The following is a 14,537-nucleotide window of genomic DNA, read 5'->3' as shown; positions in this document are numbered from 1 at the left end:
AGCCATAACAGGCAGGACATCTCTACGACCTCTTTTCACCCTCCGGCTCCAGCTTGGAGTTTGCTGTTGCAGTTTTCTGTGTGTGCTTTCCTTTCAAATCTATTTGTTTCTTCTCTTTTCTAGTTTGAGGGTTGCAAGAAGGCCTTTTCCAGACTAGAAAATCTCAAGATTCACTTAAGGAGCCATACGGGTGAAAAGCCGTACCTCTGTCAGTACCCTGGCTGCCAGAAAGCATTCAGCAACTCCAGCGACCGTGCCAAGCACCAGAGGACACACCTGGACACTGTAAGGAAGCAGAAGTCCCACTGCAGTCCCCTATACATTAGACTGTGTGCTCCTTTCCTCCAGCTTGGTGGCAGCAGGTAGTCCATAACCTTAGAGATAGGAGGGAGGAGTGTCTGATGAGGCTGTTTACGCTGTTTCCAAAGTGGCCCGGTAGTGCAACCATGGGTAACGATGGGCCAAACCAGTTGATAAAAAGGCCACAGCTCCATGGGCTTTGCTGCAGGCAGAGGCAGTAACTTTCCTCCACTTATGTGACGTTTAGGGAACTTGTCACTATGCAAAGACACAGAAGCCATCTACAATAGTAACTGCTATTCTCTGACAAAAACTCAGTTAAAAATAAGGTTGGGGCATGTACCAAGAAGTCAAGAGAGGAAGAATAATTTTGTAAATCTAAAAAATTTTCATGACAACAAATTGTTGCTTGTGAATTTGAGTCACAGCTGAGATTCATTTAAAAAACTTCTGTTTCATAACAAAAGATAGTTTCATCAAAGACAAGCGTTTTTCAAAGGGCAGAAGTTCAGAAAGAAAATAAGAACCATGCCATTTGAATTAAATGACTGTCACAAAACTTAAATCATCCATTTCAAATAGTCCGTAATATAGTTGGTAAGTTAATCATTTGTACAAGGTGTTTTTGGAAATGCTTTGTGAAACATAAATGGTGAAACTGCAGAATAGATAATTCTAGCAAACAGGCAGACCTAATGTTCATTTAATATTCTGTATTGAGGATCTACAGGTCTTCAGGGAAGAGAGAAAAGAGCAGGCAGAAAGAGATATTTGTAGATATTTATATTTATTTGGTGAGTTAGATTTATTGAACTTTCTTTTAAGACAATTATAAAGGTATTACAGGAACAGTATCTTTCTAATTGATGTGTTATTAAAAAATGTGAGCTGAAGGAGTTTGTCTTGAGCCTCACATTAAAATGAGTATTTTGTGCACAATATTTCTGAAACTTCAGTATTCAGTGCTTGCTTTGGTTTTTGCTTGCTCTTTGTAATATAGCAAACTAACAGTTTTTCTTGTTCTCTTTTTCTGAAGCAGATTCTTCTATAATCCTAAACAGTCTATCTGGGCCTTTACTGCAGTTTCTTTACCTGATTCACTAAAGAATGTAATTTCTGATTAAGTCAAAGATTGCTCTGAGGGTGGAAGAATTGTGAGTATAACTAGCAATATTCATTGTACTGATTAAAAAAAAAAAAAGGTAACAATGAAAGGTGCCATAATGAAAGCTTTCCTTTGATTTGTCTTCCTTATAAGCCTTACTGTCATCCTTTCCCCTTCTACCGAGCATTCTGCATGTAATAATGTACAACACTTGTGTGCTGTAGTAATGCAGTTTGCAGCATCCCAGGGCTCAAAAGAGATTCTCCTGAGTTAAAATAATCTGTGATATAACATCTGCTTTATTCTTTTTCTTTTTGACTTAGAAACCTTATGCATGTCAGATTCCAGGATGTACTAAACGATACACAGATCCAAGTTCCCTGAGGAAGCACGTGAAAGCCCATTCCTGCAAAGACCAACAAGTCAGGAAAAAGGTAGATTTTCTCCTGTGTTGACTGGTGTAAAGCTTATGTGGAAAAGTCAGTGTTCTAATATTGGACGTTTCAATGCGTCTTCAAGTGCCTCTGTGGATTTCAGACTGTTGATTAGAAAACCTGTTAATGGAAAATAATAGATATGGTTCTTATATAAATGATAATTTAATCTTTGTCTTAATGAGGCTGCCTGGCATTCATGCTTTTTATTTTCTGATGTGAAGATTAATCACTAAACATACATAACAAGTTAAATAATAATTTTTGAAAATTGAAATTTTTGTTTTTAAAGTTCTGCCACTGGTAAATAGATAGTAATGCAAAATCCAGTTTACATGGCCAGTCTCAAATGGAAGGATGGATTTTGAGGGCAGATGGACAGTATGTGAGACTAAGCTCTAAATTGTATTTCCATATGGCAGATGCTTCCAAATATCAAGACATTTCACAATGCTGGTTCCCTGTGGATGTCAAATCCATGAGTCAATGGTTGTTTATATGTATAAGCACATCTTTGAAGATCTGGTTTGTGACCTAAGGGAATGATTATTTTTTTTCTGAGCATTTTTCATCATACCTACTATTAATCACTGGCACTATATCATCAGATTGTTTAGAGCACCGAGGATAAAAATCTAAGCTTTCATTTTAAAGGAAGCTGGTTCTGATAAAGGGGGAACATGCATGAACTGGTAAAGGGTAGATAAACCTTTGAGATATCAGCCCTATGTAAATCAAGTAATAGTTTAGAAGTTTTAAAATTAAATGCACATGCATTCCTAGAAAGTAGCAAAAAAAAATGCCTTGTACAGGATTTGAAGCATTAAGTGGCAATCTTTAAAGCTACAGTATTCAAATTTGAAGAGTAAGTTTTTATTGAGTGGTTTGTTGAAGCAGGACATGGCAGCAGAGACCTTCATAGCAGCGTCTGAGGAAGTGCTCTGTAGTATTCTCATAAACTTATGAGTCCCACTCCTATATCAAAGATGAAGTAACTGAGCATCCAATTTAACCTTAATAAGTAGTGCTTTGGCTCCCTTGCTTCTGTGCATGCTGCCCACATGCAGGACTGCCAAAGGAGGTCTGTGAGCCCTGTCCTGCCTGTCCCAGGAGAGCAACTGAGCTACCCAGACACTGTCTTTTACAAGCATGTAAAGTAAATGCCAATCCAGACATTCCATTCTGACAAATTTGTGTGTGATGCCTCAACTAGAACTGGCATAACGAACCTGAAAACAGATATTAAACTGCACTGTAACATTACTGTAATTGAAAGTGAAATAATGTGTTACCTCCTTTCTCTCATTTTGTCAGATTGCAATACTATGCTGGATTTTCCTTCCTGCATTTCATTCACTATTTGATTTCGCTTATTTTCCGTTCCTTCCTTGTGACAAACAGTTTAAACCTGGCCCCTTTTACTCCTTGCTTGACTCTCTATGGGCACATTCTAGACTTAAAATTGCTTATTTTTTACATCTCTGTTTGATAAGGATTTATTTAGGCTCATTGGTCACCTGAGATACATTGATACTTGAAAGGGTAAATAAGCCAAACCTCCTCAAAAACGATAGAATTTGCAATGTATAATGTTTACAAGGCACAGCATAGTTACTGGACCTTTGAGAACTTATAATTGCTAACTAACATCATGCTTTGGTATTTGAAATATTTCCTGTCAGTAATAATAATAAAAAGTAAGAAACAATAAACCTTTTAATGCAGAATTAAGGTTATTTATGACTTTAATTAAAAGTGAAAATTGGCTTAATGTCTTAAAAATCTTTACAAAAACGTGAATTCATCAAAAATAACCATAAAAATTCCAAGGTGATAAAGGCACAGTGGAGTAATTCTTCCAGCCCTAGGGATCTATTCTGTTGAAAAGAATGAAACCCTTTGCTGTCACACCCTGTTAGTCATGGATTCATTTAATATATTGTGCCTGACTGCTTTTAATCCTCCTTTTAACCTCCCCCTACACACCAAGTGACATTATTGTGGTGTCTTAAGTGGCTGGCTCTCCAAGACTGTACCTGCAAATGTGTCTTTGATGTTGCATAGACTTAAAATAGTAGGATGAAGTATATTCAGAACAGCCGAATCAGCTACTTGCTGTGCTAAAAATTACATTGAGTCTTCAGCCCAGATCTTCTAGATCTGTCTTCAAAGCTTTGACCCTTTCCTTTGCCCTCTAAAATGGGGCCAGATTATGCAGTGTGATATAGATGAATTTCCATCTCTGAGTTATTTTAAGCAACTTTTGTTGATTTATGTTTATGACTTACCATGTAAACCAAAAATGCCTTTTCTACAAATCTTGTAAAGAATACACTGTTTCCCTTCTCCTCCCAAAGCCCAGCCTCTGACCATCCACCAAAGACATTTAACTGGGAATCTCTCCAGATAATGGGATGAAATCCTATAGACCAAGAAGATGGCAGTACAAATACATTTAATGCAAGCAATTTAATAGCCAATACAATAAACTTCCATTTACTTTTCAAATTAAATCAGAAGAGCAAAGAATGCCATTCTTGCTTTAATCATCTTTGTGTAATTTATAAAATTTTCATAAATATGAGGGCAAACATGTACACAAATACCATGCAAACACCTGGGAACAGGTACTGCAAATGTCTAGCAAAACATTTTAGTTATAATCTCTATGGATCATATTATTCAGTCTGTACTTCTAAAATAGTTTGGTGGGATAAAAAGCATTGCTTGCTATCTTATTTTAAAAAAGAAAAGTTGCTGACTGTGCCTGGATTTCATCTTCCCTTGGGGAAGATGGATGGAGCTCCTTCTAAACAGGAAATTCTGTGATAGAAAACCAGACAGCACCCAAAACAAGAGCATAAAGTGATGCTGAGAGGAATGCTAATGTACAACATGCCCCTGAACTACAGTTACTTTTAAAAATTGTCCTCTTCTTAGGTGTCTCCTACTTGCAACTTTGAAAGGACAAAAAACTTAAAAGATTTTTTTGTAAGCTGAACAGTTACCATGTGGTGCTTATTACCACAACATACAGTGGAAGCTAGGAGCCACGTGGGATTCAAAGGGAAGTGGATATTTCTGTGGGAAATGAGACAGGGCTGAAAAATAAACATAAGATTTGCAAGGGATATCAGTGCTTCAAGATCATGCTTCAGGATATAAGTCAGCATCAAACCAAATAGATTAGGGAAAACTGTGGCTATTCACTACTGCTTACTTGCAATTTCTCGCTCTTTCTTCTGAAATGCCAGCTGCTAGTGGACACAGTGTACATAACTTCAGACAGTATGGATGGAACTTGAGCCTGATCTGGAAGAAATTGATACTTTAAAATAACCTTCAGGATGCCTAGCCTTAATTTATGTGTTCTCCTGCTTTTTTCCTTCTCTCATTCAATTTTTATAATCCTTTTCTCTTTCAGTTTCTTTTCTTATTCTGTCTCCCACCTTTGTAGCTTTGGGTCTTTAGGATCTGCTACCCAAACCGAACATCTGTAGGCGTCTGAGGTGCATATACCATGGTAAGACCAGTCTCAGGTCTGGGAAGATTTCTTCCACCCCAGATACTCCTATATTCTCTTATCTTTCATCCTGTTTCTTTCCTTCATTTTTTCCATATTCAGAGTTCAACTAAATTGTCAATTTAGAAAGCATATTGGTACAAACAGGCAAATGCCTGTTAAACATTTGACATGCTGTGTGTTTGTTCATCTTTATCTAACTTGCACCTCATATTAATTTAGGATCTCGTGAACCATTTACCTTTTCGCCTCACATCAATAATTACCTAACAACTGTTCAGCTTTTTCAATCTTCCATGCATTTTCAAGGCAGGCCAGGACCAGAAAGATAAATTAGTGGTTTTTTGTTTTTGGTTTTTTTTTTTTTGTTTGTTTGTTTGTTTGTTTGTTTTTTCCTTTTGGGAAACTCTTAAAAGGAGAGAAATAAAGTTTTTAGCTGAGTCACATCCTGAACTAGCAGCTTTTATATGAAGAGGGGCTATAACAGCCTAAACTGTTTGCTTCCCAGAGTCAATGGTAAACACGCAGGATTTTTGAAAGGAAAGGACAAGGAGGAAAAATTCATGTGTTGAAATTACTATTTAATTTCTTCTTTCAAATAAACAGGAAAAACAATATAGTTACTTGACTTGCCTTGTGAAAGTGCAGAGAATCAGAAGAAAAGATTAGAAAAACAGAAGGATGAGAGAGGCAGGTATTTACTTCTAATCTTCATATTATTTATTCTTCTTACAAAACACACTAATTTCTGACTTCATAAAATCTGAAAACCATTTATGCATTGATACATTTTGTTCTGAGTATGTACTGGCTCTAGAAATTGTCAGCCTATAATATTAGGTGCAGTTGTTAATGGTAGAAATATTGTCTACGTGAAGTCAGGGTGAATCAGCATGCCTGTTAGGTCCTATAGTTCTTATCTACAAAATGCCTTTAATAAGGAAGACTGCAGTTGAAAGCTTTGGTATCTTCAACAGGGCTGGGCAATTTTTGAGTTATCTTGTGGAGTCTCTGACTAGTCAAAAAATAGGGTGCTACTTGACACAAATAAGCTTATTTTCAGCTGATTACACTTTATATTTTCAGTAAATTGCAAATTTTTTTAATCTGTGAACTGATGATACTGTATTTGAAAATATGAATCCATAGCTCTTTTAGTTTGTAAGTCTTTTTATTGAAGTTAGGGTAATTGAAATCATGCGAAATATCATTAACAAAATCCAGAGCCTGCACTATTACATATCCAGTGAGTTGAAACCAATATAGAAGGTCAATATTTCCATTATGTTCTTCATTAAGATCTATTTGTTGTGAGATCTAGCACTCAGCCTTTTATAAGAACATTATCTTTTTCATAAAAGCATATCATAAAAAATTATTTTCTGTTGCTGGAAGGGTCTTGCTGAGGAAGTCTGTCTGTAAATCTAAAGAAAATGTTTAATTCACTTTTAAGTATCACAGTGCATGTTCCACTGTGAATGGAATGGATCCTCCACTGGCTTTGTGTAGATCTTGTCATGAACATCTGCAATGTCTAAGGCCTTTTTTAAAGGTTTTCTCATTTTAAAAAGTGCATTTTTTAACAGATAAGAGATAATCTGTAAAAAAGGAAAAAAGACTGCTTTGATTTTATATGGCTGTTTGGCAAGGACAAGATCAGTTTGGTAACATGTACCTTATCATCTGAACAATGCAGTGGCTATGCTTTTAGATAGGGTTTTAATTTTATCCATAACTGTATCAGTGAACAATTGTTGTCATGTATAACAGTTCTTTAAGCCAGTGTGTCCTGCCAAAAAAAAAAAAAAAAAAACAATCTACAAGATTGTTTCCATTTAATTAAAGTGTAATAGATAAGGCTACAACAGGTTAGCTCCATCTTTATGGAGAAAAGGAAAAGATAATATGAGCAGTTCAGATAAACAAGACCAGCTAAAGGGATTGTAAAAGTCTTAGTCTGGGCCTTGAACTGAAAGACATTTTATACCAAATCATGTCATTTTTCAGCAGATCATTCTTTGATTCTTTGGCAGTGCCCAGACCATGTCTTTCATCTTGTTGTGTAAATTACTTATGGATCAGCTACATTATACAGATAAGCTTTGAGATATTGAATGCTTACCTGACATTTGCCTCTGAAAGCTGTTTGTCTCCTGGAAACCTGGATCGTCTTAGATCATTCAAATGGGTCTTGAGGAAACCATACATGGATTCAACTGACCACATAGCTTAACACCTCAGCAGATGCGTAACAGTACTCCTAGGTCGCTACTGGATTTTTTCAATACTAGGCAGAGGAACATAGATCAGCTAAAGCATGCAGTGTTTAGTCTTAATTATATTTTGCTCCTTATTTTTTTTATTTATTTGGTTCGTACATAGTCTTATTCTAACATAGCAATTGTGTTTATGTCTATTTTCCTGGGTTATTTCCAGGACAGAATTTTTGTACTTTCTCTGCCAAAAAGAAAGTATCATGGAGTCATGTCTTTGGGAAAGGCAGTCCAAAGGACATTTCTGAAAGTTATCTACATTTGGTGGAGGTTTTTTTGAACTGCAATATATATGGTACATCTACCATATCCTAAGGAATGAAGGGGGTCGTGAGACCTCGGGAGATAAGGGATGTGTGCACAGACTTCCAGCTTGGTTCATTTCTGCCTAAGAATCTTCCTTTTTGACACAGATTGGTCAGTCATAAAATGATGGCTGGACAGTATCTTTTGGGGAGTTGTCAAAACATTCTCCCAGTGAAGATGAGCACTTCCGAGATTTGTTCCTGTGATACCTGGTTGGAAGGAGATCTTTTCAAGTGTTATTGTGCTGAGGAGGAATAAAGGAATAAAAGCAATCAGAGCCTCTCTAATCCTGCTGATATTTATGCATTATTTCCTCCAAGTTGCACTCACTGATCTTTCAAAAACGAAGCAGCTAACAATGGCTGGAAGTTGTCCTTTTCCTGATTGCAGTAAAGAAAAAAGGTGCTACACTGCACTGCTGAGATGAAGCAGGCTGTATGACACCTCAGCCATATCCACTCCTACTTCGAACTGTCGTAAAGGCTAGTAGAGCAGAGCAGTCCACACTAGGTGTGGAGCACGTTGGAAATAATGAAATAAGGATATGGACTTTCTGGCCAAAGCAATTGATGGAATTGCCTTGCAGAGTGGCCTGTACTGACCTTGACCAGGGTTCCCATCTGAACTGAGGGGGCTTTACAGAAGCCACCTTTCACAACTAGTAGTGATCCTGCAGATATTTCTCTTCTGCCACTGTTCAAACCCCATATTAGCAAAAAGGGGATATTAAATCTCCACCTTTAGAGACAGGTCTCAATTACTGAATTCTTCTGAAGCCTCATCATTTTATATCCCTTTTCTAACAGTTCACTTCTTCTCTCTTAGAGCCCTGTTATGTATAATGCATATAAATCTGTCCATTTTACAGTGAAAATGTTAAGAGAAATGGGAAAAAGAACAGGTACTTAAAGGCATGATATGCCCCTCTTGAACAGTATTTGTCTGGAAATAAGACATAGAAGTGTTTTCATTACAGGTTAACATGGAGTTTTCTATGAAGTTCTGAGAGATTGTTCACCCTTGAATTTGTGGGTCATGTCAGCAAGTGCGTTATTCCCTCAACAAAGTAAAACAAAGCTCATGCTTCTTATGGGGCTGCACAATTCTTGTTTGTTCACTACATTGTTCTACAGCAGAAGCAGTCTTTTTTTATCATGACTACACCTTGCTTTTACCACACAACTGATGAAGCTACCAGTTTGTTTAAAGATTTTAGAATAAATACAATTTCACACTAGCATTTAGATTTAGTGGAGAACATGAATAGAAAACAATGTCTGGTGATTTTCTTTAGCTAGTATCTTTGATTTATTTAATTTTACAACACTTATCTCCAGTTTTCCCTTTAATTTCCTTTCATTTCTCAGTATTTGAACTAGGCTTTTTTCGTGAATCAGGAAGCACAATGCTTAATGTGTTTCTTACAGCAAATAAATTCACTTCTTTTTTATTTTGTCTAACTCAAAATGTTTAATTAATGAGGAAAGAGGGAGCCAAGGAGGGTTGGAGCATTACATCATTGGTATTTCAGCAGGTTATTCGGGCACTAAGCTAGTTACCAGTGACATTGTCCATTATATGACAATATTAATCTGGAGAAATTGCTCTGTTCGGGAACACCTGCCTCGTGGGCAGGAAACAGCCAGATCCTACTTTTTGAGCCCAGTTTGCTTCTGTGTCTTTCAGGTTTCACTTGCCCTTTACTCAAACTCTTAGTTCAGATTTCACTGTTAAAACTGCAAAAGGGAGCGAATGGATTGAAAGGGAAGCAAATCTATTTTATTGCTTTGAGAGCAGTTGAACATAAGGATATTTTCCCTCATTTGTTCTCTATGCAGTCCATTTAAAAGATGTCACTAATGCAAAAAGAAGTGCATTCAGGGTCTAAGGGTCAGTGAGCAGTGCCCATGGCAACTAAGAAACTATTCTACAGAAAAAATGCAGTAAAGAGTAAGTGTTTTAATCCCCAACTTTAATCCCTTTACTTCCTGTTTTCAAAATGAAATATAAATCAGGCACCATGGCGTGCAGCAATTTTCCTGAAAGGGATGTTTGCAAAAAGGGATTAGGAATAGGCAGCAGTGTTCAAGGAATTTAATCATACAATTTGTTGGAAAACTTTTGAGACTATGAATGGCCAGTTCTTTTGAGTGTGGTCAGTGAGAAACAGGAAAACAGACCCTGGAAGCGCTGGAGGACCGGCTGTGGCTGACTGCCCCCCCACCTGCTGCAGCGGCAGCGATGTGTGCCGTGGTGAGGTGCGTGAGGCATGCCTCGCAAGGAGGCTCCACCGTGGGGGATAGGCTTTGCCAGCGATGCATGTGGAGCTCTGCTCTCCAGGGGGAAGGAAACCTCGAAATCCCCCCGTGTGGTTTTCATGGGGCTCTGGCAGCTGGGGCGGTTGTTATAACCAGCAGATTGTTGGTTCACTCTGATGTTAACATTTGCTATTTCGCATCATGATTCCTCCCTGCACTTGGTTTCTGCCCTGAGATTGCTCTCCTGTGCACTTCTCAGCGTGATGTGTTGAACAGTGCACCAGAAGGAATATGTGCTGTCACCCTTGTTACATTTACACACATGCCAAAAAGTATCCAGATTGTCTCAAAACTCTGTAAATAGCTGTCAGTGTATACCTGTAGCATTTTGTATTCTTCAGGTTCATTTTCAGTAGCAAACACTATCCTTCTCTCCATTTGTATGTCTTCACTTCCCTGCCACTGGATCTGCATGAAGGTGGCCTTGAGAGAGCAGGAACCCTTCTTTCTTTAGGGGCCTGGCTGACAGAGTCCCTTAGGATACAGTCCTGAAGGGCGAAGAAGTCCAGGAAGGCTGGACATTCCTCAAGAACATAAACTTAGAGATGCAGGAGCAGGTTGTCCCCATGTGCTGAAAGACAAGGGGGTGAGGAAGAAGACTGGCCTGGCTAAACAGAGAGCTTTGGTTGAAGCTCAGGAAAATAAAGACAGTTTATTTGCAACAAGGGACAGGCAACTCAGGAGGACTACAAGGATGTCATGAGGTTATGAAGGGAGGAAATTAGAAGGGCTAAAATCTAACTAGGACTTAATTTGGCTACTGCAGTAAAAGACAATACAAAATGTTTCTATAAATACATTAGCAACAAAAGAAGGGTTAAGGAAAATCTCCATCCTTTATTGGATGTGGGGGGGAACATAGTGACAAAGGATGAGGAGAAGGCTGGAGTACTTAATGACTTCTTTGCCTCAGTCTTCAACAGTAAGACCAGTTGTTCTTCAGGCACCCAGCCCCTGATCTGCAAGATAAGGAGCAGAATGAAGCCCCCATAATCCAAGGGGAAATGATTAACAACCTGCTGTATCACTTAGACACAGAGAAGTCTATGAGCCTGGGTGGGATCCACCCAAAGGCACTGAGGGAGCTGGTGGAATCACTTACCAAGCCACTTTCCATCATTTGTCAGCAGTGCTGTCGAACTGGGGAGATCCCAATTGACTGGAGGTTAGCAAATGTGACATCCATCTATAGGACGGGCTGGAAGGAGGGTCCTGGGAACTACAGGCCTGTCAGTCTGACTTCGGTGTCAGGGAAGGCTGTGGGTTGAGTGCCATCACACAGCAAGTACAGGACAACCAGGCGATCAGACCCAGTCAGCATGGGTTTATGGAAGGCAGGTCCTGCTTAACAAGCCTGATCTGTTTCTATGGCAAAGTGACCCACTTAGTGGAGGAGGGAAAGGCTGTGGAGGTTGTTTACCTGGACTTCAGTAAAGCCTTTGACACCATTTCCCACAGCATTCTCCTGGACAAACTGGCTGCTCGTCGTTGGGCAGGTGTACACTTTGCTGGGTAAAAAGCTGACTGGATGCTGGGCCCAAAGAGTTGTGGTGAACAGAGTTAAATCCAGTTGGTGTTTGGTCACAAGTGGTGTTCCCCAGGGCTCAGTACTCAGTTCCTCAGGGCAAGTTCTGTTTAGTATTTTTATCAGTGATCTGGACGAGGGGATCTAGTGCACCCTCAGTAAATTTGCAGATGATGCCACATTGGGCAGGAGTGTTGATGTGCTTGAGGGTAGGAAGGTTCTACAGAGAGATCTGGACAGGTTGGATTGATGGGTCGAGGCCAGTTGTATGAGGTTCAACAAGGATGAGTGCTGGGTCCTGCACTTGGGTCACAACAACCCCATGCAACGCTACAGTCTTGGGGAAGAGCGGTTGGAAAGCTGCCTGGCGGAAAAAGACCTGAGGGTGTTGGTTAACAGCTGGCTGATTATGAGCCAGCGATGTGCCCAGGTGGCCAAGAAGGCCAATGGCATCCTGGCTTGTATCATAACTAGTGTGGCCAGCAGGACGAGGGAAGTCATTGTCTCCCTGTACTCAGCACTGGTGAGGCCCCACCTCAAATCCTCAGTTTTGGGCCCCTCAGTACCACAAAGACATTGAGGTGCTGGAGCGTCTCCAAAGAAGAGCAACAAAGGTGGTGAAGGGTCTAGAGCACAAATTCTGTCAAGAGTGGCTGAGGAAACTGGGGTTGTTTAGCCTGGAGTAAAGGAGGCTCAGGGAGCTCTCTTTTCCCAAGTAACAAGTGAAAGGACAGGAGAAAATGGCCTCAAGTTGCACCAGGGGAGGTTTAGATTGGATATTAGATGAAACTTATGCTCCAGAAGGTTTGCCAAACATTGGAACAGGCTGCCCAGGGAAGCTGTTGAGTCACCATCCCTGGATGTATTTAAAAGACATGTAGATGTGGCGCTTGGGGACATGGTTTAGTAGTGGACTTGGCATTGCTAGTTTTATGATTTGGTTCAATGATCTTGAAAGTCTTTTCCAACATAAATGATTCTATGATTCTTGCTACCCAGTTGCACTTCAGTCTGGGCTTTAAGTGAGCAATCCTGTCCATGATGCTACTTAAGCATCATCAGGATCTGAGCAAGCAAGACTGATCTGTGTAAAGGATGCCTAAGAGATTGCAGTTAATGGCCCTGACAGTCCAAATACCCTTCAAGTCTTTAAGATTGCCATTGAGTGTCCCTGTTTCAGGCTGGGACCTTCTCTACATCGTTGGCATGCAAATTTCACTGCTGGAAATGGGTATTGGCAGCTGACCTGCACGGTGGGTACTGATTTTGGAGTACTCAGTACTACTCTTGAAGCAATTATATACTGGCTTCACTGGCAGTCCCTGTATAAGGAGGGCCTTCATCTGCCCGTTTGTTTCCTCTCTGTGCTGCAGAGCTCTGACCCATCCGCTGACACAGGTGTTTGTAAGACTGCAGTGGAAACTGAATTAGGGCTTTCACAACAAAAAAACCCCAACCTGAAACAGAAATGCCCCACAATAAAGGGGAGTCTGGAGGAACTCTGAAGGTTAGCAGTGCCAGCCCAGCTGGCACATCACAACATGTCATTATCTAGCCAGGAAACACACTAAATGGAAGACTCATAGATGGTGGATTAAACTGTACAGGGACGTCCTAAGGAATCTTTTCGAGAGAAAAAATCATATGACTGCTAACAATTTCGATCCCTTACTAATAAAGCTGCCAAAGTTTTTTCGGTCCTAGTCTTAGGCTCTCATCAAGGTATTATTCTGAACAGATGAGAATTTCCATGTGGGAACTGGTACATGCATGAACCTAACTTCCAGTGGAGATTAACACAAAATCAAATACTTGAAGTGAAGGCCAGTGTTATATAAAGGACACTGCAGAGTTTGAAAAAAATGATGTGAAATCTAAAAATCATTGTTTCTGTATACTAACAGTTGCTGATGATGTCTACAGATTGTTGTGGCAATTTTTGGTAACCTGCAACAGGGAGGAAAATAAATGTGTAGTAAATGAAGCACCAGGTGGATGAATACTTGTTTATTTTCCACATCTTTCCACTCATGAAGTGAAAATTTGCCAAACAGATGTATTTTCGTAACGGGAAGGTAAATAATTCTGCAGTACAAGTGGTTTCTTTGTCAGGCTGAATTTAGTTGGAAAAGCTGATGTTTAGCAGTATCATGTACTAGCTATATCTCCAAATCAGTCTGGCACAAAAGAATGATTTTTTTTGCTGCTTTTTGAATGGCACTACTCCGCTCAGATTGCTGTTCACACAAAAATCAGCTACAAGACTCTTAGAACTGGAAGAAAAAGAGGATGAAATAGGAAGGGTCATAGTTATAATGTAGATAGCATTTTTTACAAGATAGTTGCACGTTTTCGAATTTGACAGAATCTGATATGGGGCAGGAAGAGAGGTAATGTATGAATGTGTGTGTGCATGCATGTGCATGCATCTGTATCGGTGCTGTCCAGTTGTATGACTAGAGTGAGAAAGAAATAAAAGCAAAATTTGTGAAAATGTGGACTTCTGAAAGACAGTGGATGTCACAACAAGGAGTACTCTTAGGAGCCCTCTGTATTAAAACACGTTACTTCCAAATACTTAGAGCAAAATAATAATGATTTTTCAACAGAACTATGACTGAGCAAGGTTTTTTGTTTATTTTAGAAAATGGCCACTTGCAATACATCTTACTCAAACTGTACCTCCCCTTTTTAAAATAAGATTCTCAGTTTGATGTTTTTATTCAAAGTTTCATTTCAGATCTGTCCCAGCT

At 39.4% G+C, this 14,537-nt stretch overlaps 1 protein-coding gene across 1 annotated transcript in view; it reads left to right on the top strand.

The window, feature by feature from the left end:
- GLIS3 (GLIS family zinc finger 3) overlaps positions 1 to 14,537 on the top strand; it is a 183,882-nt gene that overhangs the window by 128,691 nt on the left and 40,654 nt on the right. Inside the window, exons 5-6 of the mRNA XM_032989626.2 lie at positions 124 to 285; positions 1,729 to 1,839. Of these exons, the coding sequence (XP_032845517.1) occupies positions 124 to 285; positions 1,729 to 1,839 (273 nt within the window). The remainder of the gene's footprint in view (positions 1 to 123; positions 286 to 1,728; positions 1,840 to 14,537) is intronic.

The sequence above is a fragment of the Tyto alba genome, unplaced genomic scaffold (assembly GCF_018691265.1).
Source record: "Tyto alba isolate M040663 unplaced genomic scaffold, T.alba_DEE_v4.0 Super-Scaffold_42, whole genome shotgun sequence".
Taxonomy (NCBI): Eukaryota; Metazoa; Chordata; class Aves; order Strigiformes; family Tytonidae; genus Tyto; species Tyto alba.
Note: the sequence above shows the minus strand (reverse complement) of the source record. Positions and strands in the feature narration are given on the sequence as shown.